Source organism: Octopus sinensis, linkage group LG2 (genome assembly GCF_006345805.1).
Source record: "Octopus sinensis linkage group LG2, ASM634580v1, whole genome shotgun sequence".
NCBI classification, from domain to species: domain Eukaryota; kingdom Metazoa; phylum Mollusca; class Cephalopoda; order Octopoda; family Octopodidae; genus Octopus; species Octopus sinensis.
In genome coordinates, this window is record NC_042998.1 from 41,849,115 (window position 1) to 41,873,854 (window position 24,740).

Consider the following 24,740-nt stretch of genomic DNA (forward strand, 5'->3'; position numbering starts at 1 on the left):
TCTATAGGAACATTCAAGCCCCCTCAATTCTGGAGAAGTTCTCTGCACCAGTCTCTCTTTCCAACTGCTAGTACTTTTTTGGAAGATCACTCTGAGTCAATGAAGTAGCTACCATGTAGTCGCTTGACCTGCTAGAAATAGCAACAAGTGCCTTAGGAATCTTTGGAGATAGGCTTTGCAAAGTGCCTTTGTTTATAGATCTAGTTGATTAGAGTTGATATGGATTCAAACAACAAAATCTTTCACTTTATCATGATTCTTGTTTTCCTGCTTTTCATCTTGAATTCACAAACCAGTAGCCTGTGTTGGTCACTCACCAGAAATAGGTTTAATATTCATGATCATTAGCATTTTCCCCATATAAGGCAAAGGCCGGTTGGTTCACAGAACTTGTTGATTATTTTGGTGGCTGACTTTCTGAAATTTGTACCTTTTATTGTAAAATTATCAATATCCTAAAACTTTGGGAACCTCATTTACTCTTCATTTCTTGCCATGCGCACAACTTTCAGATAGACTATTGCTACCTTTCTGTTGATTCCAAATATACCTGTTAAAATCCATGATCTTTTATGCCCATCTATCTTTGATTTAGCTTACTTAAGGTTTTCGTCTTCATACGATGGATGTAACTAGCTACTGTAGATGTGTCTATAGGAACAAGTGTAATGTGAGTTTAACCTTGCATCTAGCAAGAAAGCCACATGCATCTCCTTATTGTTATCACATTTGCTTTATCCAGTTTATTTTTGCTACATTTGATTCTCTGTCTCTTGAAGTCAGTTTCATCATCATCATCATCATCATCATTTAACGTCCGCTTTCCATGCTAGCATGGGTTGGACGGTTCAACTGGGGTCTGGGGAGCCCGAAGGCTGCACCAGGCCAGTCAGATCTGGCAGTGTTTCTACAGCTGGATGCCCTTCCTAACGCCAACCACTCCGAGAGTGTAGTGGGTGATTTTATGTGCCACCGACACAGGTGCCAGACGAGGCTGGCGAACGGCCACGCTCGGATGGTGTTTTTATGTGCCACCGACACAGGTGCCAGATGAAGCTGGTGAACGGCCACGCTCAGATGGTGTTTTTATGTGCCACCGACACAGGTGCCAGACAAGGCTGGCAGACGACCACGCTCGGATGGTGTTTTTATGTGCCACCGACACAGGTGCCAGATGAGGCTGGCAGACGGCCACGCTCGGATGGTGTTTTTATGTGCCACCGACACAGGAGCCAGATTAGGCTGGTGATCGGCCACGATTGGATGGTGATTGTTACGTGCCCACAGCATGGAGGCCAGTCGGTGCGGTACTGGCTACGGCCACGTTCGGATGGTTTTCTTGTGTGCCACCGGCACTGGTACCACAAAGATACAAATTCCATTGATGTTCATCTATTTTGATTTTGTTTGATTTTCACTTGCCTCAACAGGTATTCACAAGTGTCACAAGAAGGAAGGTATGCACAGGTGGACTGACTACGTCCCAGGTAGGGGCCACGGGTTATGGCCTGACTAGTCTTGCCGGGTCTTCTCAGGCACAGCATACTTCCATAGGTCTCGGTCTCTAGTCATTTCCTTGGTGAGACCTAAAGTTCGTAGGTCGTGCTTCACCACTTCGTCCCAGGTTTTCCTGGGTCTACCTTTTCCACAGGTTCCCTCAACTGCTAGGGTGTAGCACTTTTGCACACAACTATCTTCAGCCATTCTCGTCATATGACCATACCAGCGCAGCCGTCTCTCTTGCACACCACAACTGACGCTTCTGAGGTTCAACTTTTCTCTCAAGGTACTTACACTCTGACGATTATGAACACTGACATTACACATCCATCGGAGCATACTGGCTTCATTTCTTGTGAGCTTACGCATATCCTCAGCAGTCACGGCCCATGTTTCACTACCATGTAGCATGGCTGTACGTACACATGCATCATAAAGTCTGCCTTTTACTCTGAGCGAGAGGCCTTTTGTCACCAGCAGGGGTAAGAGCTCTCTAAACTTTGCCCAGGCTATTCTTACTCTAGCAGTTACACTTTCAGCACACCCACCCCCGCTACTGACTTGGTCTCCTAGGTAGCGGAAGCTATCAACTACTTCTAGTTTGTCTCCCTGGAACGTGGTAGCAGTTGGTCTCTGCATATTTCCAGTGTTTATTTCTCCTGAGCATCTGCCACATACGAAAACTATCTTCCCAGTTAGCCTACCTTTGACATTGCTGCACCTCTTATGTGTCCATAGCTTACACTTGGTGCACCTTATAGAGTTTCTACCTACACCTTTTTTACAGATCGAGCAGGGCCATCTACCTGAAGTCGTTTGTGGTTGGTCCACCTTCCTACTTATTAGGACTTTGGTTTTGGCTAGGTTGATTCTAAGGCCCTTCGATTCTAATCCTTGTTTCCACACCTGAAACTTCTCCTCCAGTTCTGATAGTGACTCAGCAATTAGAGCAAGGTCATCAGCATAGAGGAGCTCCCAGGGGCATCCTGTCTTAAATTCTTCCGTTATTGCCTGGAGGACTATGATAAATAGGAGGGGGCTGAGGACTGAACCTTGGTGGACCCCAACCTCTACCCGGAATTCTTCACTGTACTCGTTGCCAACCCTCACCTTACTAGCAGCGTCTCTGTACATGGCTCGCACAGCTCTCACTAACCATTCATCTATCCCTAGTTTCCTCATTGACCACCAGATAAGGGATCGGGGGACCCTGTCAAAGGCTTTCTCCAAGTCAACAAAAGCCAGGTACAAGGGCTTACCTTTGGCTAGGTATTTCTCCTGCAGCTGTCTTACCAGGAATATAGCATCAGTGGTACTTTTCCCTGGCACGAACCCAAACTGCATATCATCTAAGCTAACTCTCTCTCTAATTAACTGGGCTATAACCCTCTCCGTAACCTTCATTACCTGATCCAACAGCTTGATGCCCCTGTAGTTATTTGTATCTAGGGCGTCACCTTTACCTTTGTAGCAGTTGACTATTATGCTGCTACACCAGTCATTGGGTATGACTCCTTCGTGTATCACCTGGTTAACTATACGGGTGACTATGCTATAGCCGACACTACCAGATATTTTGAGCATCTCTGCAGTAATTTCTGATGGGCCTGGGGCTTTCCCTGTCTTCATGCTTCTAATTGCCTTAGCTACCACGGAACTATCAACTCGGATAGCTGGTCCCTCTGTTGGGTCAACATTCGGCAGACTCTCTTTATCCCATTCATTTTCCTCATTCAGCAACCTTTCATAGTGGCGTCTCCAAGCTTCTCTCTTTGCATCCTCATTTAGCGCATCCTCATTTAGTGAACCATCCTCCATGCGAACACATTTCTCTCCTACCACATCACGATTCTCTCTCACACACTGTCTTGCAACACGAAATACCTCAAGTCTTTCATCCTCACGGCGCAGGACATTGGCAAATTTTCTCTTATCTGCTTCCCCTCTGGCTAGATAGACCTGTCTCCTAGCTTCCCTTCTGGCAGTCTGATACACTTCCCTGCTACCACCGTTCTTCCAGGCCTTCCAAGCCTGTTTCCTTTGTCTAATAGCCCTGTCAACAATATTGTTCCACCAACACGTTATTTTGGGTCTTAAGGGGACTTTGCACCAGCCACAGATCTGGTCAGCGGCTTTCAGCAGGTTGTCCTTCAGAAACGTCCAGTTGTCTTCTACCCCATGTGTAGCTATACCCCCTTCCACTTCGTCAAAGGCTTCAAGTAACATATCTCTAAATCTCTAAATTCGCAGGGTCTTTAAGCTTCCAGACCCTTCTTCTCCATGTTGGTCGTCTTCTAGTCACCCTCTTAGTCCTGATCCTAAAGTCACTAACTACCAGTCTATGTTGTGGGGTGCATTCTTCGCCTGGGAAGGTTTTGGCATTTATAAGCAGCCATCTTTCCCTTTTTCTGGCAAGGATGTAGTCGATTTGGCTAGTATGCCGGCCCGATCGGTAGGTGACCAGGTGGCTTGTTGGTTTCCTGAAGTTAGTGTTGCAGACCATAAGACTATTCGCATCGCAGAACTCCAGCAGCCTGGTTCCCTCCTCGTTGCAGGAACCATAACCGTAGCCTCCATGTACGCCATGGAAGCCCCCAGCATGTCGTCCAACATGCCCATTGAAATCACCAGCCACAAAGAGAAGGTCCCTGTCGTTCGTCAATGAGGTGGTCTGCAGTAGGGTGTCATAGAAACTGTCTTTCTGTCCATCGGGTAGCCCTGGCTGAGGGGCATAGGCCGATATAATGGTTGCTAATCTATTATGAAGCACTATTCTAATCTTAAGTATTCTGTCACTTACTCTGATTACCTCAATTACTCTATCTATCCATTTCTCAGCGATAAGTATACCCACGCCACCAACCCCGTCAGTGTTCCCTGCCCAGAAAATCTTGTACCTGTGTTCCTTGCCTGTGAGTGTTGAAAATATTTCTGCAAGATTTCCTAAGTTATGGTATTCATTGATATGAGTTTTAAGTTCTCCTTCTGGATTTCTTTAAAATGAAGCAAAAGGAGTTCTATTCAAGTATATTTAATATTCTTTCATATAAAATTTATTTGTGTTTTCAGCTCTCTCATATGCACAACACAGTCAACTTGTCTAGATTGTGCTTTGACTAAAAACTTCTAATCTCATCCAGATTTTACCAAGAATGCTGCTGCTCATAATCTTATGATGTCAATGATTATTATGTATAGGCAGTGCTAATGAAATCTGTTGGAAATGCTGATCTCTGTCCTGGGCATTGTTCAATTTGTCAACTTGTATGACAATTTTCAGAGTAAAACTTTTTTTTAGACCTCATGTTGTCTACAAGGTAGTTGGCATTTCATATCATGTGAAGGTAAATTAGTAATTCACTTCAACTATGTACTAAGAATTCATTGTGAAGAGTGGAATTGGGGTTTATGATACACCCAAATAAGTGAAATGATGGCTCATTTGTAGAAACTTGACATCAGGAGATATAGTTAATAGATTTCTCCTGGATGCTGACAGAAATAATGATGACCATGTTTTCATTGAAGTATTTGATGACTTCATTTATCTTCCTTTTACTAAATTACACACAGAAAGAATCACTGTAGACAGAAGTTTTACACAAATGCAGTTGGTATGCATAAACACTTTTGAAAAGGAATACACCATGGGATAAATAAGAATTGCAAAATATTGACTGCTATTTAGTACAAGATTGTAGTGAGAGTAAGTGGGAGGAATGGGAGTATTATTTTCTGCTCTGCAGTTCATTATATATATGTATAAAGGATCAAAGGTCCTTATAAAGCCAATTTCCCAGATTCTGTGGTACATATATTCCCTTCTGGATGGGATGCTGGTTCATCACAGGGTTATTAATTTTTGCTGAGTGGACTGGAGCAATGTGAAATGCAGTGTTTTGCTTAAGAATACAATGCATTGCCTGGTCCAGGAATCAAAACTACAATCTTACAACCATGAGTGCAACCCCTTGACTACTAAACCACTCACCTCCACACAATATGTGTGTGTGTGTGTGTGTATAAAATATATATGTATATCTTGGTAGTCCATCAGTCTCTGATGAAGACGTAGTCTGTGGTCTCAGCAGCCAGCAGTGGGAACGCATGTGGCTCTGCAGCCCAAAGCCAGAAGCATACAGACATCCACAGGTTGGACACTGGTAGTCTGTGATCAGGACTGAGGATGATGCAGCCCAGTGATGTCTGTCTCTTGCAGCTGTGAGGCATTGTATATATATATATATGTGTGTGTGTTTAACTCTGCTTCACATATTGAGTACTTTTTATCATATTTGTATGCTGAAGTGTGTGTATGTGTGTATGTATGTATTTAAAAAAAATGTTACATTAATTTTTGAATGAAATTGTTTTTGCAATAAATAAAATAGTGTATATTACATACTTTCTTGGTTGATACGAACAATTTTCTAATTTAGGCCTGCTATTTGAAATAATATAATCATTTTAAATCAGATTATTAAGGTAAGGGTTAACAGTGTAATAACAAGACCCCAATAACTAAATAGCATTAGCATTCTCAACCTGCAGACCATGTAATAGGCCTTTTGGGATTACCTCTTGCAAAGGTAGAATACAGGACATCTGATCAATGTGGGGTAGGTTGGGGTCCAGCTTGTAAAACAGATGTTCCAGAGAGAAATGCGAACTAAGATAAGCTTAAAGTAAAATATGTTTAAGGTGGTAAAGATTTGAGACTGTTACTTTTGATATATTGTGAAAGATAGGTCTGTTGTAGGACTTATTGATGATTATATTAAATTATTGATATCTTTGAAAAGCTTATGAGAATAACTTTAATGTAATCCTTGACAAAGCAGAATAATTATTTAACTTATTAAATACAGAAATTGTAAGGAATTATCAAAAGCAACATAATATCTTTATTTACCTGGAACAAACTTGTAATATGTGTGAAACATGTAATATATGTGAAAGAATAAAATAATAGTGAAAGAAGTATAATTTCTATTGTTGTTTTAAGAACAGCAATACAGTCTTTATTGATTTTTTTCTCTTGGTCATATTGATTATGATCTATCCTTTGAGACTAACTGGATCTTTCTTTCTATAAATATTGATATCTGTTTATTTGATAGATACAGTTCTATATTCTCATGTAACTTAAAATACTTTTCTATTTCTTTTCTTTCTATGCTTATTTAGAACCAGTCAAAGGTATGAAATTCTATCAACATGTATTAGTCACACTACACACCATTTCAGTGGTACGCCTTTCAGCCTAAACATTTGTCCTTTGTCTGTTTCTGTAGATGCATGTCTACCAAGAAAATATTCACATCTAATTATTGGTAAATGGATGAGGGTGAAAAAATTTTTTAAATGTTATTTATAAGAAGCAATAAATTCCACATCGTATAGTTGTGTGCATTATGCTTACCCAACTAAAAACAAAAAGAAAAGGTACTTAGTACAAAGAAATATCAATAGTTTCTGGTTCACTCAGTTATTTTACTGTTACCCTTAGTTTTCATTTGTCTTTGCAAAACTCTTTTATATCTCAGTTTCCTGCTTCAGCCATATCACCTGCTGCAGAATTAGTCATTTTAGCAAGAATTTTGATTTACACTTTAAAAAAAAAATGGAAGCATGGCTCAAAGTTTGGAAATTATTTTTCCATTTTGCACTTTTCATTCACCAAAACACTCACAGTTACACTGATTTGTGCAGCTGTGTGCGTTTCATTTTTAATATCTGTGTTTTAAAATCTATTTTATCATGGAATTGGTTCTGTGCAGAAAATTCTAAGGATGACCTGGTTATGACTGAATTTAGTATAAAAATTGAGTAAAAGGAAAAGGAAAAATTGAAAATGTAAAAAAAAAAAAAATGCAAACAATCATAGAGCAACCAAACTTCATAGAAAGACACTATTTAAATTATATATCAGAAAGATTGTCTGTATTGGCAAATCTAAGCATAGTTTTGCCCCTAAAATGGCACAAAATGTTGAATGGTTTATTGTAACCAATATTTGTAAGCCTGTAACTTGTATGAAGCATAAAGTGTCTTGTTCATTTTATTGTTTTCAATTTTCCTTTCCATTTTCCATTTATAAATGAAAAATTTTGTACAGCGATTAATTGATGATGATGATGATGATGATGACAATGATGATGATGATGATAATATTTCAAAAATATAACTATATTGCTTCTCCTTAGAAAACTCCTTTCTATTCTTGAAATTATGTTTCTGTCAAATATATTCTCACTGCAATTTGCTTAATTTTGATGTAAAGAATTATATTGTTTTAATTATAGTTCTATTTATTTGTTTTAAGAGGGGAGGGCCAAAAGAATATTTATAAATTCTTATATATACATGATACCTTTGAAGTCTATTTTAATTGGTTTAGTGTGATTTTTTTTAATGGAATTTCAAGTTGAACCTTAATCTTTGTCTTTTGTTTTTGTTTTTGATTTGTTGTTCACAGTTACTGTGAAATATTTTATGAAGCTCCTAATAATCTCTTAACTGAATTGAAAATTACTCATTTAGTATTGTTAGAACAACCTGAGAGACACTACAGTTATCTATTTTCAAGTGTATTATGAAATAACTATTAGTATACATTTTGATAAGCATTTTGTAAAATACACTAATCTAGTTGATTTAAAAAAAAAAAAAAGGGCAAGGCATGTCTTTGGATTAAAATAATCTAAAATAAAATACACTGGTGTAAAAGCATTAAAAATGACAAGTGAATTTTGTTGAAAATGCATAAGATACAGGAAATTACTGTGGACTTCAGTCCCAGCAAATTCTATAATTTTGATACTCTGTATCTGCTTATTTGCTTTGTTTAACCCTTTAATATTCAGATTACTCAGTGAAATGTAATGTAGTATTTTGAATTAATCATGCATTAGCTTTAAGATTTTAATGTTGTGGTTGTTCATTTTTGGAATGGGTAGGTGAGAGAAACTGAATCTGGTTGGTTTGAACATAAGACAGAGTATATTTGGGCCATTTTATGGCCAATTTAAAAGCTAAGCTAAAGGGTTAGATAAAACCTTATATTTGTTGTTGAACCTTAGGTTAACTATCAATAAATTTAGTTTAATTATCGAACTTATATATATATATAGCAAAAGTAAACTACAGAAAAAATAAAAAAGTTTCATTGAAATAGTCTGATTTAAGTGGTTGAATGATATTACTCTTCACACTATATAATATAGAAGAGATTTTGAAATCTAATCTAGTCAGATTCACAACAGTCAAGTACAGCACAAGCAGTTTCTATTTGTGCTTTAAAAAATTGTTTTGGTATAAAAAACAAAACAAAACAAAAAACATATATTAAGTGTTTTGATTTCAACATTGAATAGTGGTAATCATTCTGAACCATTCATGAAGAGATGTGGGTTTCAGTCTCATTGCATGCTCACATTTTTAACTTCTTTCATGTACGCTTAATGGTAACTTGGTTTTATTTAACGGCAGACATGTATTTTAAATTTTTTCTAAACAAAACTGTAAGAAGGGTTTATTGAAAAAAATACTAATCTTGCTCATTCATCTCCACAACAATATAAACAGCTGCTGATAAGTGTTCTCATGGAATAATCTTGCATGAAGCAGAGAAGAATTAGTCATTTTCTTCAATACTGACAGCAAGTTGGTGCAGGGGGATTTTTTTTCCAAGGTTCAAATAAATAAATGATTTTGGTGTTCACTGTTTAGTCTTCTTCTCATACTAATTGCTAGTAAAGTGACTGTTAGTTACTGCATAAGATTCAGAAAAAAATTCACTAAATGCCAAGTTTAGCTAGTATATTAACATCATTTTCAGATGTAAATATAAAGAAAGTTGAATTCTTGGAACTTTCATACAAAAGAGCAATGATATATTCCCAAGATTTAGTCATATTTTACTAACCATAACCATACTCAAATAAGATATTATTTCTTATGGTATTATCACTACAGAAATATATTAAGCCTTGTAAATTCATAAATAAATGGCACTTTTAATTAATGAGGCAAATTGTCATTGGATAGAATGCTTTGTCGTATTTGTTTCAGTCCTCTACATTCTGAGTTCAGAACTCACCAAGGTCAGTTTTGTCTACCAAGGTCATCCTTTTGGGGTTAATAAAGTACTAATTCATCTTAATGGATTAGTGTAATGATTAACGTGTTGGATAAGAGGCCTTGCAGTATCTGTTCCAGCTCTCTGCTTCTGTGTTTAAAACTTCAACTTCTAATGCCACAATGAAGCTACCAGTGATTAATTTAGTGATCTAAGGCAGTGTGATATCCATAGGTCAGTGTTTTATTCATATGCTATAAGTTTGATATGTTTTAAGTTTATTGTGGATATTTTGGGGCCATACTTTACTGTAGGTTTTTCACAAACCTGGAGTTAGAACAATTTTTTTTGGTTAAAGTTCTCTAGGTCATTGATTGTATCTCTTCAGAACTTTTCTGTGGTTGTTGAGGAAAGATACAACATGGGGATAGACTTTCTTTCCTTTTTTTTTTTACTGTTATTGATTTTAGCATTGGACTCTTGCCATGCTGGGATCACACTTTCTAGAGCAGTCATGAATGAACTGCATCCTACAGGCCACATGTGGCCTGCTTGATTTGTTGAATGGCACAGCTAATGAAAAATTACCTTCAATTTATTATTTTTTTGAAGTGCAACTAGCCTGATGATGAGTCACGTCTTATACAGCCAACTTTTTAAAAAAGGCTGCCCATGCCTGTTCAATTATAAATGATCCTTGTACAACTGGTATTTTATCTATTTCAGAAAGATCAAAGGCATGTTCAAATCCCATGTGGCAATGAAGTTTGCTTTAACCTCAGGCTGACCAGTGCCTTGTGAATGAATTTAGTAGACAGAAACTTTGTGGGAGTCCATTGTATGTACGCACACACACACACACACACAAGTATACATGCACACACACACACACACACACACATGCACACATGCATTCAATGTATAACAAATCTGGAAAAGAAGCACACTCTAAAGTATAGAGCAGTAAAATATTAAAATAATAAAGTTAATGTCTGGTTATAGAGTCACCAATGATTTCGCATCCACGAAAGCTGTAGGTTTGTGGATGACTCATCAGACTCTAGTCCAAAGATATTTAGCTTTTCATCTCTGGAAGGTAGAAATCTATTATGGTCATTGGTCATTTGATTATCAAAGAATAAATAGTCTGGCATTAGTGAAGATGGGTTATCTCCCCTAGATCAGCTATTTGTGGACCGGGAGATGGGAATAAGGGATCTATCCCTTGGGCTGCTATTGGATTGTAAGGACTCATTCGGACTTAGTCACTGAATGGGGAATCCCATGCTTGCTGCAGGTAGTGTTTTAAATGGATGCATGGTGTGAAGATTTCTTGGTGAGTATTCAGTGACTCAGGTTTCAGGAAGTCTTTGAGTATCCTAGTTCATTCAGCTATGCAGAGCTTGCAGCATACACTCCCACTGATGTAAGGTTCCGGCTGTTCTAAATCTTCCACTTGATATCATATGGAGTCCCTTCATCTTTGAGGTGCCACACATGGCTGGCCAGGGATGTGACAAATTGTCTCTGGGACCCTGAAGGAAGACCTGTGGTTGTACAGACATTGCTTGAATGCTGTCCTGGCTTATCTGATATATTTCCAGGCTTAGGTGTTTGTCGAGTTCACATTACTGGTGCATCTTTGGTTGGCTCCAGGCCTGGGGATATTGCTGTCACCAGTGTTGTTGGGGCTGCTTGTCGGTGCTGTTATCATTGTAATGTGCAGGTCCGGCAATGCCGCTGTGGTTGTCATTGTTGTGGTGGTCATCCCTGGTCATAAGATTGGCACTATTGTTGTTGGTTATGATGTTGGTGCCGTCATTGGTAATGTTCGGTGTGGGGCCGGTAGCTTCTCTGGTGCTGCTGGTGTAAGCATAGTTATCTTCTCCGGCCATAGTGTTGGTACTGGGGTCGTTGGCATCAGTGTTTCTGCCACTGTCACTGCCGTCGATGTTGTTGGATGATCCATTGCTGCTGTGGTTACTGCTAGTACTGTCGTTGTTGCTATTACTGTGGTCACTAGGCCTGGGTTACTCTATGACCAGACATTAACTTTATTACTTTAATATATATATATATATAATGTACATCCCTATAACTTAGCGGTGCAGCAAAGAAGACTGGCAGAATGAGTATTAGATTTACAAAACTAAGTACTGGGGTCAATTTATTCCACTAAATCCTTAAGGTGGTGTGCCAGCATGGCCACAGTCCAATGAATGAAACATATAAAAGATAAAAGTTATTCATACAATATCAGATTTCTTAAGAAATATTTTTTTTCTCTTTTGCTTTCTGATTTTACTTGTTTTGTATTTTACATGCTGGCATTAGTTGTATAATTTATTGAAAAACATATTTTACAAGATTCCCTCTCCTATTTTCAGCCAGAATACAATCATAATATTATTTTAAACCTTCTCCTTTCAACTGAACCAAGAAAGTAAAAACTGCCATGACACTGCATCCTTTAAGGCCCTCATGCTTCCCGAAATCCGTCGAAACTACACCTGATTATATATACACTTTAGATGAGTTGTAGTGCACCTGAGCACTGTACACAATTATTATTATTATTATTATTATTATTTAAAACCTGTTACCAAACCTTACCCATTCTCTAGCAAGAAATTTTCTTATTCAATTGGTCTTCAAATTCACAGAGCTACAGAACATAATGTTTACTGAGAATGTAAACATGACATCACCATTATGCTCACTGGTATAACAGTGATGTCATCATCTTTTTAATGTCTACTTTTCCATGCTTGCATGGGTCAGATGAAATTTGTTGAGGCAGATTTTTTATAGTTGAATATCCTTTTGTTGCCAACTGTCACCTGTTTTCAAGTAAGACAATACTTCCCTATGGCTAGATATGTTTTTGCAGAAAACTGAAAATTAAGGATACTGCTTGCATGACACTGACCACAGTTGGGGAGTGAAATTCTAAATCACACAGTCTTACCTGCATGTGTACCTTAATATAAATTTATACCTATGAATGCATGGACTTTTTAAATGCATTCTTTATTGTTTGTAAATATCTAAAATAGTTCTCTTGAATAATAAGAAAACGAACGAACAAATAGTATTCTATTTTTTAAATTAATAGGATTTGTATTTAGAATTTTAATCAAACAACTATGCATATAAGCTCCTATGGTGACCTAAATTTTATTTTCCCTTCTATTTTTAACTTTGTCTCCATAAATCTTATTTTGATCTCCCTATATAAGAATGGAAGAAAGATATAGCAGCTCAAAATATTTGCTGTAGCTTAGATTCTGAATTCTGTAAAATTGCTATTGTTAAGTGACTTCACTTAATTCTTATGTGAACTAATCCGCAGTTTAACAGTAATATTGAAACCTGTATTGATGTTGTATAAGATACACTTTTCTAGCTTGATGTGTATGCTATTTTCCCATGTTTGATTGTGTGGCAGGCAACTCTGGCATAAAGAGAAGTAATACCTAATTTTGTGTTAATGTTGTTGTAAAGACGGTTCTACTCAAGTTAACCTGTAATTGAGAATTTTAACATTTGCAAGTAAGCTAGCACCCCTGATAATGACACACACACACAGATCGTGCCTTCCTCTCAGATCGCTCCTTCCAAGTCCAAGTTAATGGTTCGCGGTCCGACGTCTCCAGTGCGAGCAGTGGCGTGCCTCAAGGTCAGTGCTTGGGCCCTTGTTGTTCTTAGTCTTCATAAATGACTTGCCTGACGACCTCACGCAACACACCCTTCTATTTGCCGACGATATCAAACTGGTCGCTCCTCGCGGTAATATAGAGGATCTTCGTCGATGCCTCCACCAAATTTGGAAGTGGTCTAACGATTGGGACCTGTGTCTGAACGTGTCAAAGTGCTGTCATCTGCCTGTCGGCTCTACTCCTGCAACTCAACTTGATTTCGAGCCGGGTCGTCTGCTGCTGGAGAGGACCGATCAGGTAAAGGACCTGGGTATCTTGGTGGATTCCTCCTTTTCGCCTTCGGCCCAGTGCGTCCATGCTGCCAATAAAGCACGCGGAATTCTGTTCTTGATTCGACAGTCATTTGGAATGCTCACAGCAGCCATATTCCTACCACTCTATGTCACGCTGGTGAGACCCATATTGGAGTATGGGATTCAGGCCTCTTCTCCTTATCTCCTCAAAAACATACAGCATCTCGAAAGAGTCCAGAGGCTGGCTACCCGCATGGTTCATGGTCTCAAAAATTTGTCCTGCGAAGAAAGGCTGAGGACGCTCGACCTTTATTCTCTTGAAAAACGCCGCCGCCGTGGTGATCTCATTCTCGCCCACAACATTATAAGCGGAAAGTGTAACCTCTCGAAAGAGCTGTTCTTCACTCCTGCTCCAGAACGTCGGCTGCGGGGTCATTCCGAAAAGCTCTACCTGCGACGATTTCATCTCAATCGAAGGAGAGGAGCTTTCTCCGTCCGGGTTGCGGATCCGTGGAACAAGCTGCCAGATGAGATGGTGAAGATGCCGACGACCGCTTTGTTCAAAGCCTCCCTGGACCTCAAGTGGCCTGAACTCTTTACATGAACACCACCCTGTACTTAACTCCATGTCCCCCTACATGGCCTTGCTATTTGCTTTTGAGCCAAATTAACTAACTAACTAACTAACACACACATGACAGTCTACTTTCAGTTTCTATCTACCATATCCATTCACAAGATACATACATACACGCACACACACACACACACACACACATATATATATATATCCTGTGCTTCCGTCCAACCTGTGCTTCCCCGTCCAACCCATGCTAGCACAGAAAACGGACGTTAAACGATGATGATGATGATATATATATATGTATGTGTGTGTGTATAATTTATATTTTTCTCCTTCTTTTGAAGCTGGAATAAATTATAAAAGTATTAACCTGATCCTCTTAAACTTTAAATGTCAAGAAAATAGCAAAAAGTTTCATCTATACATATGTTATTAATCTAAGGCCTGCAATACTGAAACAAATATAAACCAAGAATTTTCTATAAAGCAATAAACCTAGGAAACTGTCATCATTAGCTATCATCATATATTTCATGGGTTTTCTCACTACTAACTATTCTTGTGCATCTACCACTTATGAAATCCTTCTCTGTCAGTCTATCTGTTCTCTCACTGCATCTCTTGAGCACTTTTAGTTCACAATTGGTACAGTACAGAATTCCTACCTACTTCTCTTCTGCATATTGAGCACGGCCACCTCTTTGTGGTAGAGTGGTAATTGTTTTGTTTTTTGTTCAGTTTACTTAAAGATCTCATGATTCTAAGCTTTATTTTCACATATGGAATTTCTTCTCTAAATCTTTATCAGATTTAGCTATATGAACTAGATTATCAACATACAGGAGTTCTATTGGACAACCTGTTTTAAACTCCACTGTTATGATCTAGAGAACTTTGATAAATAGTTGGAGATTGAAAACTGAGTCCTGGAGAACACCTACCTGAATGCTAAATTTCTCACTAAACTCATTAACTCTCATCTTATTGATAGCAGCTCTGTACATAGTTTGCATGGTTCCCACAAACTATTCATCTACATATAGTTTTCTTAGTGACTACCAGACTAGACTATAGATTGTGGAACCCTCTCAAAGTCCTCTCTAGGTCAATATTGCCACCAGAATGCAAAGAGCCAGAACAGGTACCATAAGACATCCTGTCCAACAATTTGACAGTTCTGCCAATCCATCCATGGCCGTTTATTGTTACAGTTTTATCAAAACTATATTGCTATAGTTTTATCGACTCCCGAAAGGATGGAAGGTAAAGTTGATCTTGGCAGGATTTGAACTCATAGGGTAGACAAAGTACCAAGCCCTTGAATGTGGAGCCCCAGCATAGCTGCTCTCCTAAAAAGACTGAAGCCACTAAATGAATAAACCTTTTAGATTTAAATGTACTTATCTGAAATTATCTCTTTAAATACTTGAAGGGTAGCAGTACTTGCAGATATAGTAGAGCATCAGATACTTTTACAATATTTAATCTTATTTTAAGGTGGTGAGCTGGCAGATTTGTTAGCACACCAGACAAAATACTTTGCAGCATTTCATCTGTTTTTATGTTCTGAGTTCAAATTCCATTGAGGTCAACTTTGCTTTTCATCCCTTCGGAGTAAATAAAATAAGTACCAATTGAGCACTGGGGTCAATGGACTTGACTTAACTCCTCCCTCAAAATTACTGATCCTGTGCAAAAATTTGAAACCAACATTTAATCTTATTTTATTGTGTTCTCTGTTTGAATTATCCTTCGGTCAATAATATCTTTTATTCTTTATTGTTCAAGTTTGATCAAATAACTACAAAGGCTGAGTTAGTTGACTATACCTGCTCCCCTACAAAACATGATCTTAAGCCTTGTCAAAATAAGGCTATTAAAAATAGAGTAATTTTTAGTTTTGCACCTAATTCATTAGTTTAAATGTAGTTGGATAATAACTTTAGATATTTCATATTTTGATATTTGCATCTGCATGTATTTGTACATATGTATATATGTACTTACATATGTTGGTTTTAGAATATATATCAGTAAGGTGCAGGTTTGACTGTGTGGTGGGAAGTTTGCTTTGCAACCATATAGTTTTGGGTTGAATCCCACTGCATGGCACCTTGGACAAGTGTCTTCTACTGTAGCTCTGGGCCAACTAAAGCCTTGGGAATGGATTTGGTAGATGGAAACTAAAAAGAAGCCCCTTGTGTGTGTGTGTGCTCTGCAACACTTTATCCATTCAAAACAAACCCATTTACAAACAGGAACTTCTTGGCTCTCAGAACATTTGCACAAGGTTTAGGAAGTGGTTTTTCTTGGTCATGAATTGACTTTCACCATATGTGGATGTATGTGTGTTACTGTCTCCTTGCCTTGACTTTGTGTGATAGTTGTAAATGTGAGTGGTGTTGTTCATTTCCAAGCTTCCATGAAAACATGTCTGGTCACGAGGAATATATTACCTTACTTGGAAACAGGTGAAGGTTGATGACAGTAAGGGCATCTGTCCATTGAAAATCTACCCCAACAAATTCCATCTGACCCATGTAAGCATGGAAAACTGACTGTTAAAATGATAATAATGGATATATGAATTAGCTGTTAAATAATCTATTTAAAACCATATTAAAAATAGATGTAAAACTTATGAGGACGAGGTTAACCAAATGACATACTCTCAAATCATTTATGTAGCCTCATGATAATTCTTTGATACATGTAATAATCACTTAAAGATGTCTTTGACATTTCTTCAACTTACTCTTGTTTTCTTCCATTTCAATAGTTATTTTTAGTGACATTTAAACAGCATTAATTTCACTTAAATTTCATCTGACTTGTTATAGATCAGATTAAATTGTGTCCTATATTGACACTTTTGAAATTAATTTTTTCAATTTTTTAAAATTCAAAAGTGGCTTTTGATGTCATTGACATTATACTGAAGTTTTCTTTCAATATGAGTTTGTACTTTTATTCTTGTTATGAAAAGCCCATGAAAATTTGGAATAAATAAATTACAAGAGTTGCTTTAGCATTATGAATAAGGTGTTGGAGTATTTCAAATATTTTTCTAATTGAAGACATTTGACTTTTCTCTTAGTGAATCAGATTGTGTTTAGTTTAAATTGGAAAATATAGGTACTCATACAGCTTACTTGAGTAGCTAGCATCAGATGGACAACAAGCTTTAAAACTTCATACATTTGGATTCAGAAGCAGAAACATTCAACTCACATTAGTAAGAAGAAATGTAGAATTAAAAACCAAAATTAGTTACTCAAACATTTATTAAATCAGTTGTTGAATTTAAAATAGTTAAACTACTGTTTGTTGTATTCAATAATAAAACTTAGAAACACAGATTTATGTGCAAAGCTTCATCAAAAGAGCAAGTATACTTACTATGTGGAGGCACATGGCTTAGTGATCATAAGATTGTGGTTTCGATTCCTGGACTGGGCAACATGTTGTGTTCTTGAGCAAAACACTTCATTTCACGTTGCTCCAGTCCACTCAGCTGGCAAAAATGAGTAACGCTGCGATGGACTGGCGTCCCGTCCAGCTGGGGAACACACACGCCACAGAAACTGGGAAATCAGGCCCATGAGCCTGGCTAGGCTTTAAAAGGGCGTATTTATAATTATACTTACTATATTCTTATGAATTCATACAAAAGTCTACTTTTATCCATTTCTAAACTATTCCTTAATTTCCAGCATTATCCACATCAATCTAACTGGTGTAAAAACTGAACTGTTTAATATTCTAAATAACCTGTATCAGCTCTATTTCTTTACTCTCATCCCTATTCAAACCCACTTACTTCCCAAGCAATGTTTATTATAATCTCTGTTATCACTGTTTCATCTCCTGTACTGAATTAACATGTCAGAAAATACATTTCAAATCTAATTCTTTGTAATCTGAATTCTTCTTGGTTTGTTCTATATATCAGTTACTTTTAGAACTCATAAACTATCTTCACAATTGGTTGATGACATGATATTCATTACAGTTGACAAAAAAGAACAGTCTTCAACACATGGAACAGTTCTCTACTTAAGTTATGTAACAATATTTGTGATAAATTCATCTCCACTAATTCTGGTGAATCACTTTACTTAATATTTCTGAATTCAGCTCTCAGATCAGTGTTTAATCTAACACATTTATTGCTTATTTTGTCATAAGTTGCATTAAATCCTTAAACATCTATATCTACAGTTACTAAAGGTGGTGGGGGTAATCTATGTGGATATTAGTACACAGTCCCAATGAAATTCTATTATAATTCTTTTATCTTTTACTTATTTCAGTCATTAGACTGCAGCCATGCTGGGGCACTATCTTGAAGAATTTTTAGTCAAATGAATCCACCTCAGTACTTTTTTTTAAAGCATGGTACTTATTCTATTGATTTCTTTTACTGAACTCCTGGCTTATGCGGATGTAAACACCAACACCAGATATTAAGCGGTGGTGAGGGACAAACACATACACCCCCCCCCCCACACACACATACACAATAGGCTTCATTCAGTTTCCATCTATCAAATCCACTCACAAGGCTTTGGTCAGTCCGAAGCCATAGTAGAAGATACTTGCCAAAGGTGCTATGCAGTAGGACTGAACCCGAAACCATGTGGTTGTGAAGCAAGCTTCTTACCACATAGCTATGCATCAACTTTCTTTTACAAAAACATATATGTTTGTCTTGTCCCTCTAACATGTTAACCTTTATAATATCCCAAATTGCTATTTACTCTCATCTTAAAGTGTCTGAGGCAACTTTTTACTATATATTAAATCGCTTTTATTTTTTTGCAAAAATTACCTTGGCAGATTCTAAAGTGCTAAATCTGTTGTGACACCACAAGTAAGCTTTTGATTTAGAGAAATCTAATGAATGCCAAGACATTGTTCTATTTGTCATAATTTCTTTAGTCTAGCATGACATTTAATTTCCCGGTTAAACATTACAAAGTTTAAGATGGCTAAATTACTTGATATTAGCTTCTTCCTCACTGACTTCTTTGTAACTCATATTGCTGGAACCCTTTCATATTGCATTTGGTGAACTATTGGTTACTGATTCCTAATAGTTCATTCACTGGTTTGCTGTGTTTTAAGGACATGGATTTTCTGTACCATTCAGTAGAACAAATATCACACACGCAAAGACATGCGCACACACACACGAGTTTATCTCGGTCAGTCTAATGCTCTGTTATTCTGGATTTACTTGATTAAATCAATCTGTATTGATATTGAGTACTTTTCTGGATTGTTACTTAAAAAAGTACACACACGCACATATACTTCCACACAGATGTTCACTAGGACTTATTTTTTGTTTGTACATATATCTATCTGCCCACTCAGTGGGATCTGTCTAGTACTGGGGTCTTGTACTTTTTGATCTATAATCAGTCTATTTCTGAGATTAAATTTTTTACCTATCTATTCTTCGTTACATCCTTTACATTTAATGGCATATATTAAATTTCTTGATGAACAGCTAAAATGAATTTTTATGGTAAAAATTTGCCAATTTATATGTTTTATGTTTTGTTTTCAATGAAGTTGATGCAAGCCCCACAATTAGAGCAATCACACATTTTAACTGTTTGTGTGGGTTTTATGAAGGGTAATTTAGTGCTTCAGGTTTTTCTTACCTTCTAGATAGCTGTTCTAAAGAGAACTAGGGGTCCTTCACTCCCAGTGGTTCATATGTTTAGACACGTAGTTAGGATACTAATAAGTGCTACTACTCTAGGTTAGAGTATTGGTAATGGTACTGAGCACACTTATCACTCACCTCTGTGACTATGTGACTTTTCAATTTCATGCACCTAAGTTTTCATCCATGTGTGACTTAACGACATCTGGTTGACCTCCATGCATTTCCAAAACAGGGGACTTCTAGAGCATCATATAGTAGAGACTTGGAAAAAATTCCCTTTAGTAGCACTAATATTTAGCAGTTATATATCTTATTGAAGCAAACTAATGATACCTCGTCTTCACTTCTCATGATCAACTGAAACAATTCTACTTGTTTCAAATTTTAGATTTAATAATCTTTGAATTTCTTTCGAAGTTGCCTTGCACAATGCAATCAAGACTACATGATAAAGGTCAGACTTCTTAAGAGCAAAACAGAATTCACTCCTAAACAGTTGCTAAGCTTTTACAAATCCCATATATACCCTAAACCTGTCATGGACAAACTGTATCCTGCAGGACATTCTGAATAGCAGAAAACATTTGAATGGCATCTGAATAACATCTGAATGGTAGAAAATAACAATGAAGAAAATAACATTTTTTAGTAGTGTGACTTGCCTGATGTCTCATGTGGCCCACTTCCTGAAAAAGGTGGCCTATACCTGCCCTATATTAATGCTAATAATTGGAGATAATGAGGCCACTTCATGCACATACTTTCTTGTCAGCATCTATTTTCATTCACCAACACTACCAAATATAATTCTAATATGCTCTACTAATGCTATACTAATTTTATTCTACTTCCATCTACCATCTCTTTTACTGTATCCCACTTTCTAATTCCCAAATTACAAAATTTATGAAGTGCTCCTTCTGTAGGACAGCTGTTAATGTTCAACAGTTAATAGTTACTATTAACTTCATTCAAATCTAGTAGGAATGTTACTGTCCTTTCGCTACAGAGTAACAGATAATATTAGCTTTGGCATGAGGTCAAAGATTTTGATTTGCAGGTCTATATGTGGATTTAAGTACTTGACAAATAACATTTATTTTATTGATTCTGGGAGAAGGAAATACATTTAACTTCAGTTAGATTTCAAATCAAAATGCGAAGGGAAATAACTAAATACTACACAGCTTAACTCCGATGTTCTATCGGATTGTGTTAATAAGTTTTTTACGAGTTATTTCCCTTGTTCCTAATTCATCTAGCGCAAACGGGTATAAACCGGATTGTTTTAGCTTTACTTTCCCCTGCCTCACAGTTTAGAATTTAAATCTGAAATCTGATTTGTAATTCATCTATTTGGAATCAGTAAAATAATACTAATAAAACATCTGGAGATTAATTCACTCAATATATTCTCGTATAAAACAAGCCTTGTATGTTAAAACAAAACCAAAATTGTCGTGTATCGATGCTATCAGTGTAATCGTAGCTACACACACGCGCGCACGGAATCGTAACTATTATTTCTCGAAAAGGTGGGAAGGTGAATGTGACAGTAAAACGTCACAAGATGCTTCATTTTACAATTATGGAACTGTAACAGTTCTTATATGCCACTGATTTAAGTTGAACTCCTGTTGGATCAGCAGCGTGTTTTTCCCCCTGTTTGTCTAGGGTTGATAAAATAGTATCGTTGAAATAACAGACTTAATTTTTTAAACTATGCTACGCCATTTTCATTTTCTAAACTAGCTCCTCACCTAATCAAAAATTGATTTCCCCCTTCAAAAAGCCAAAACAAAGCAAAAAGAACAACAATTCATTTATTTTCACTCAACACCTGTTTTCCGTTCTTGCTTGAACTAGATTGGCTTGTTAGCTACACCTGTCATCTTACTGATAAAAGTACGGCTATATTTTCAGAATGGGAGCTCGTACAACTATAGCTTAAAATCCTTGTGAGTGGATTTGGTAGACGGAAACTGAAAGAAGACCGTCGTATATATATGTATATATGTGTGTGTGTGTGTATGTTTGTGTGTCTGTGTTTGTCCCCCCAACATCGCTTGAAAATCGATGCTGGTGTGTTTACGTCCCCGTAACTTAGCAGTTCGGCAAAAGAGACCGATAGAATAAGTACTAGGCTTACAAAGAATAAGTCCTGGGATCGATTTGCTCGACTAAAGGCGGTGCTCCAGCATGGCCACAGTCAAATGACTAAAACAAGTAAAAGAGAAAAGAAAAGAAAAAAGAATCGAATGTAAAATAAGTAAGAGTCAGAGATAGAATGATAATAATGTCAAAAACTCACTATCATTAGTCAACACAAAAATAAACGTCTTATAAGAACCTAATATATTAAACCTTTTGATACCAAACGGTCCAAGACCATTCATAGTTCTATGTTGCAAACTTCATATTTAAAATGATCTGCATTAAAACCTTCCATCAAAATTTTAAGTTTTTTTATGTTCCAAACACCAGCTTAATGTGACAAAGTTATTTTACTGAGTTCTTCATTATTTTCAGAATTAATTGAAACAAGGATAATGTATTTCAGCAGAAATATGGTAACATATAGTTTAATTTTCAAGAGCATACTGAAGATCTCTTTGTCAGAGTTCTTTGGTAAGGAGACCAAGTGGTTTTCCTCTTCCCTTGCTAAAAGATATGGTATGGTGAGCAAGGTGGTTTTTCCATTTATTTTGTAGGGCATATTTACAGCTTGTCTAATATTAGCCAAGAAGACTGAGGGTGTCTTGGCATTACTTACCAAGTCCTTTGTGAGCTGCTCTCCGGCTATCTATCTGAGGCTTTATATAGCTATGGTGTGGCCTCACCTGGAATTTGCATCACCAGTCTGGAACCCCCATCTTGCCCAGGATATTAATCGTCTGGAAACCGTTCAGTGATGTGCAACCAAGAGAATACCCTCCATCAGGCATTTGTCATATTCTGAACGCCTTTCTTCCCTGGGCATGGATACATTGAAACTCCGACATCTGGCAGCTGACTTGGCAGACACCCATAAAATTATTAACCATCTTGCTAACAATAACTCTGAGCACCTTTTCAAACTTCACCTGTCTAACACCTGTGGACATGTTTACAAAGTCATAAAACAGCACTGCTCCCATGACTTTCGGAAACATTTTTTCATGCTAAGAGTTGCTGAAGCATGGAACAAACTGCTGGCATCAGTTGTTAGTTGTCGGAGCACTGCATCCTTCAAAACTTCCATGCTTCCTGAGATTCGCCAACACTACACCTGATTTTCTCCCCTCCATACACACGCAAGCACTGTTCACTTTCCAGACATTTGTACATTACCGCATATGCTTTATACACACTTTTGACAAGTTGTGGTGCACCTGAGCACTGTATACAATAATTTCATTATTATTATTATTATTTATTATGCCCATTACTGGAACACTAGTAGAGATATTTTCTACATCCATAGCAGAAAAGTTACCAGCTTTGTTTCCTGTAAAATTTCTAAGTAGTCACCTGATGAACATATTCTATATCTTTATGGTGTATATTTCTTTACAATACTACTTAGCTGTTTAACAATTCTGTAAGATGGTGTGTTGATTTGCGCGATTATATCGAGAGTACATATATATATATACAGACACAAACATATGTATGAATGTGTGTAAGTGTGTGTGTTACTTTGTTATGAGTATTCATAAGTATCAAGGCACATCAGCTTGTAGGATGAATACTAGAAATGGCTAGGTACAATAACATAAAACTTACAGTGAAATAAAGAATATTGAAGACATCAAGTGTTGGTAAGATACTGTAGATAGGCAGGTACCAAGTCCAATTTAAACCATAGATCCAACATGAGTGGGTTTTTGTGTGGTGTAGGTATAAAAAGCAAATTTTAAATGCCATTTTTTAAACTTTATATTCTCTTATTCTCTTACTTGTTTTAGTCATTTGACTGTGGCCATGCTGGAGCACCAACTTAAAGGGTCTTAGTCGAAGAAATCAACCCCAAAACTTATTCTTTGTAAGTCCAGTACTTATTTTATTGGTCTCCCTTGCCAAATCACCAAGTTACAGGGACATAAACAAACCAGCACCAGTTGTCAAGTGATGGTGGGTGGGACAAACACAGAAACACACACATAAATATATACATATACAACAGACTTCTTTCAGTTTCCATCTATCAAATCCACTCACAAGGCTTTGGTTGGCCTGGGGTAATAGTAGAAGATACTTGCCCAAGGTTCCACGTAGTGGGACAGAACCCGGAACCATGTGGTTGGGAAGCAAGCTTCTTACTACGCAGCCACGCATGCACCTATATATATGTGTGTGTATGTGGCTGATGCCAGCATTGTGTAACTAGCACCTGTGCTGGTGGCATGTAAAAATATAGTAGAAGACACTTGCCCAAGGTGCCATGCAGTGGGACTGTACCCAGAACCATGTGGTTGAGGAGTAAGCTTCTTACCACACAGATATGCGTGTATATTTATATATATATATATACAGATACACGTGTATATTATATATATATATATATATATATACCTGAGTAAACACATAAATGTGAAACAAGGTGGAAAAAAGAGTACTCAAATACCAGTGGTAGAGTAATATGCTTTATTTAAAGCAGCAGAAAATTCAACAAAACCTGTTACTCTGAGTTTCCAGAGTAACAGGTTTTGTTGAATTTTCTGCTGCTTTAGATAAAGTATATATATATATATATATATATATACCGGTGGCACGTAAAAGCACCCACTACACTCTCGGAGTGGTTGGCATTAGGAAGGGCATCCAGCTGTAGAAACTCTGCCAGATCAAGATTGAAGCCTGGTGCAGCCATCTCGCTCACCAGCCCTCAGTCAAACCGTCCAACCCATGCTAGCATGGAAAGTGGACGTTAAATGATGATGATGATGATGATATGTATGTGTGT

General features: G+C 37.2%; 1 protein-coding gene across 5 annotated transcripts in view; it reads left to right on the forward strand.

Moving 5' to 3' along the window:
- The window catches only part of LOC115228020 (voltage-dependent L-type calcium channel subunit beta-1), a 306,373-nt gene that overhangs the window by 29,080 nt on the left and 252,553 nt on the right, over window positions 1–24,740 (forward strand). For 3 of the 5 annotated variants that reach the window (XM_036512593.1, XM_029798695.2, XM_036512603.1), the window contains exon 3: window positions 6,688–6,699. The exons of the other annotated variants lie outside the window; for them this stretch is intronic. In XM_036512593.1, coding sequence (XP_036368486.1) covers window positions 6,688–6,699 — 12 coding nt within the window. The remainder of the gene's footprint in view (window positions 1–6,687; window positions 6,700–24,740) is intronic. 5 annotated transcript variants of the gene reach the window in all.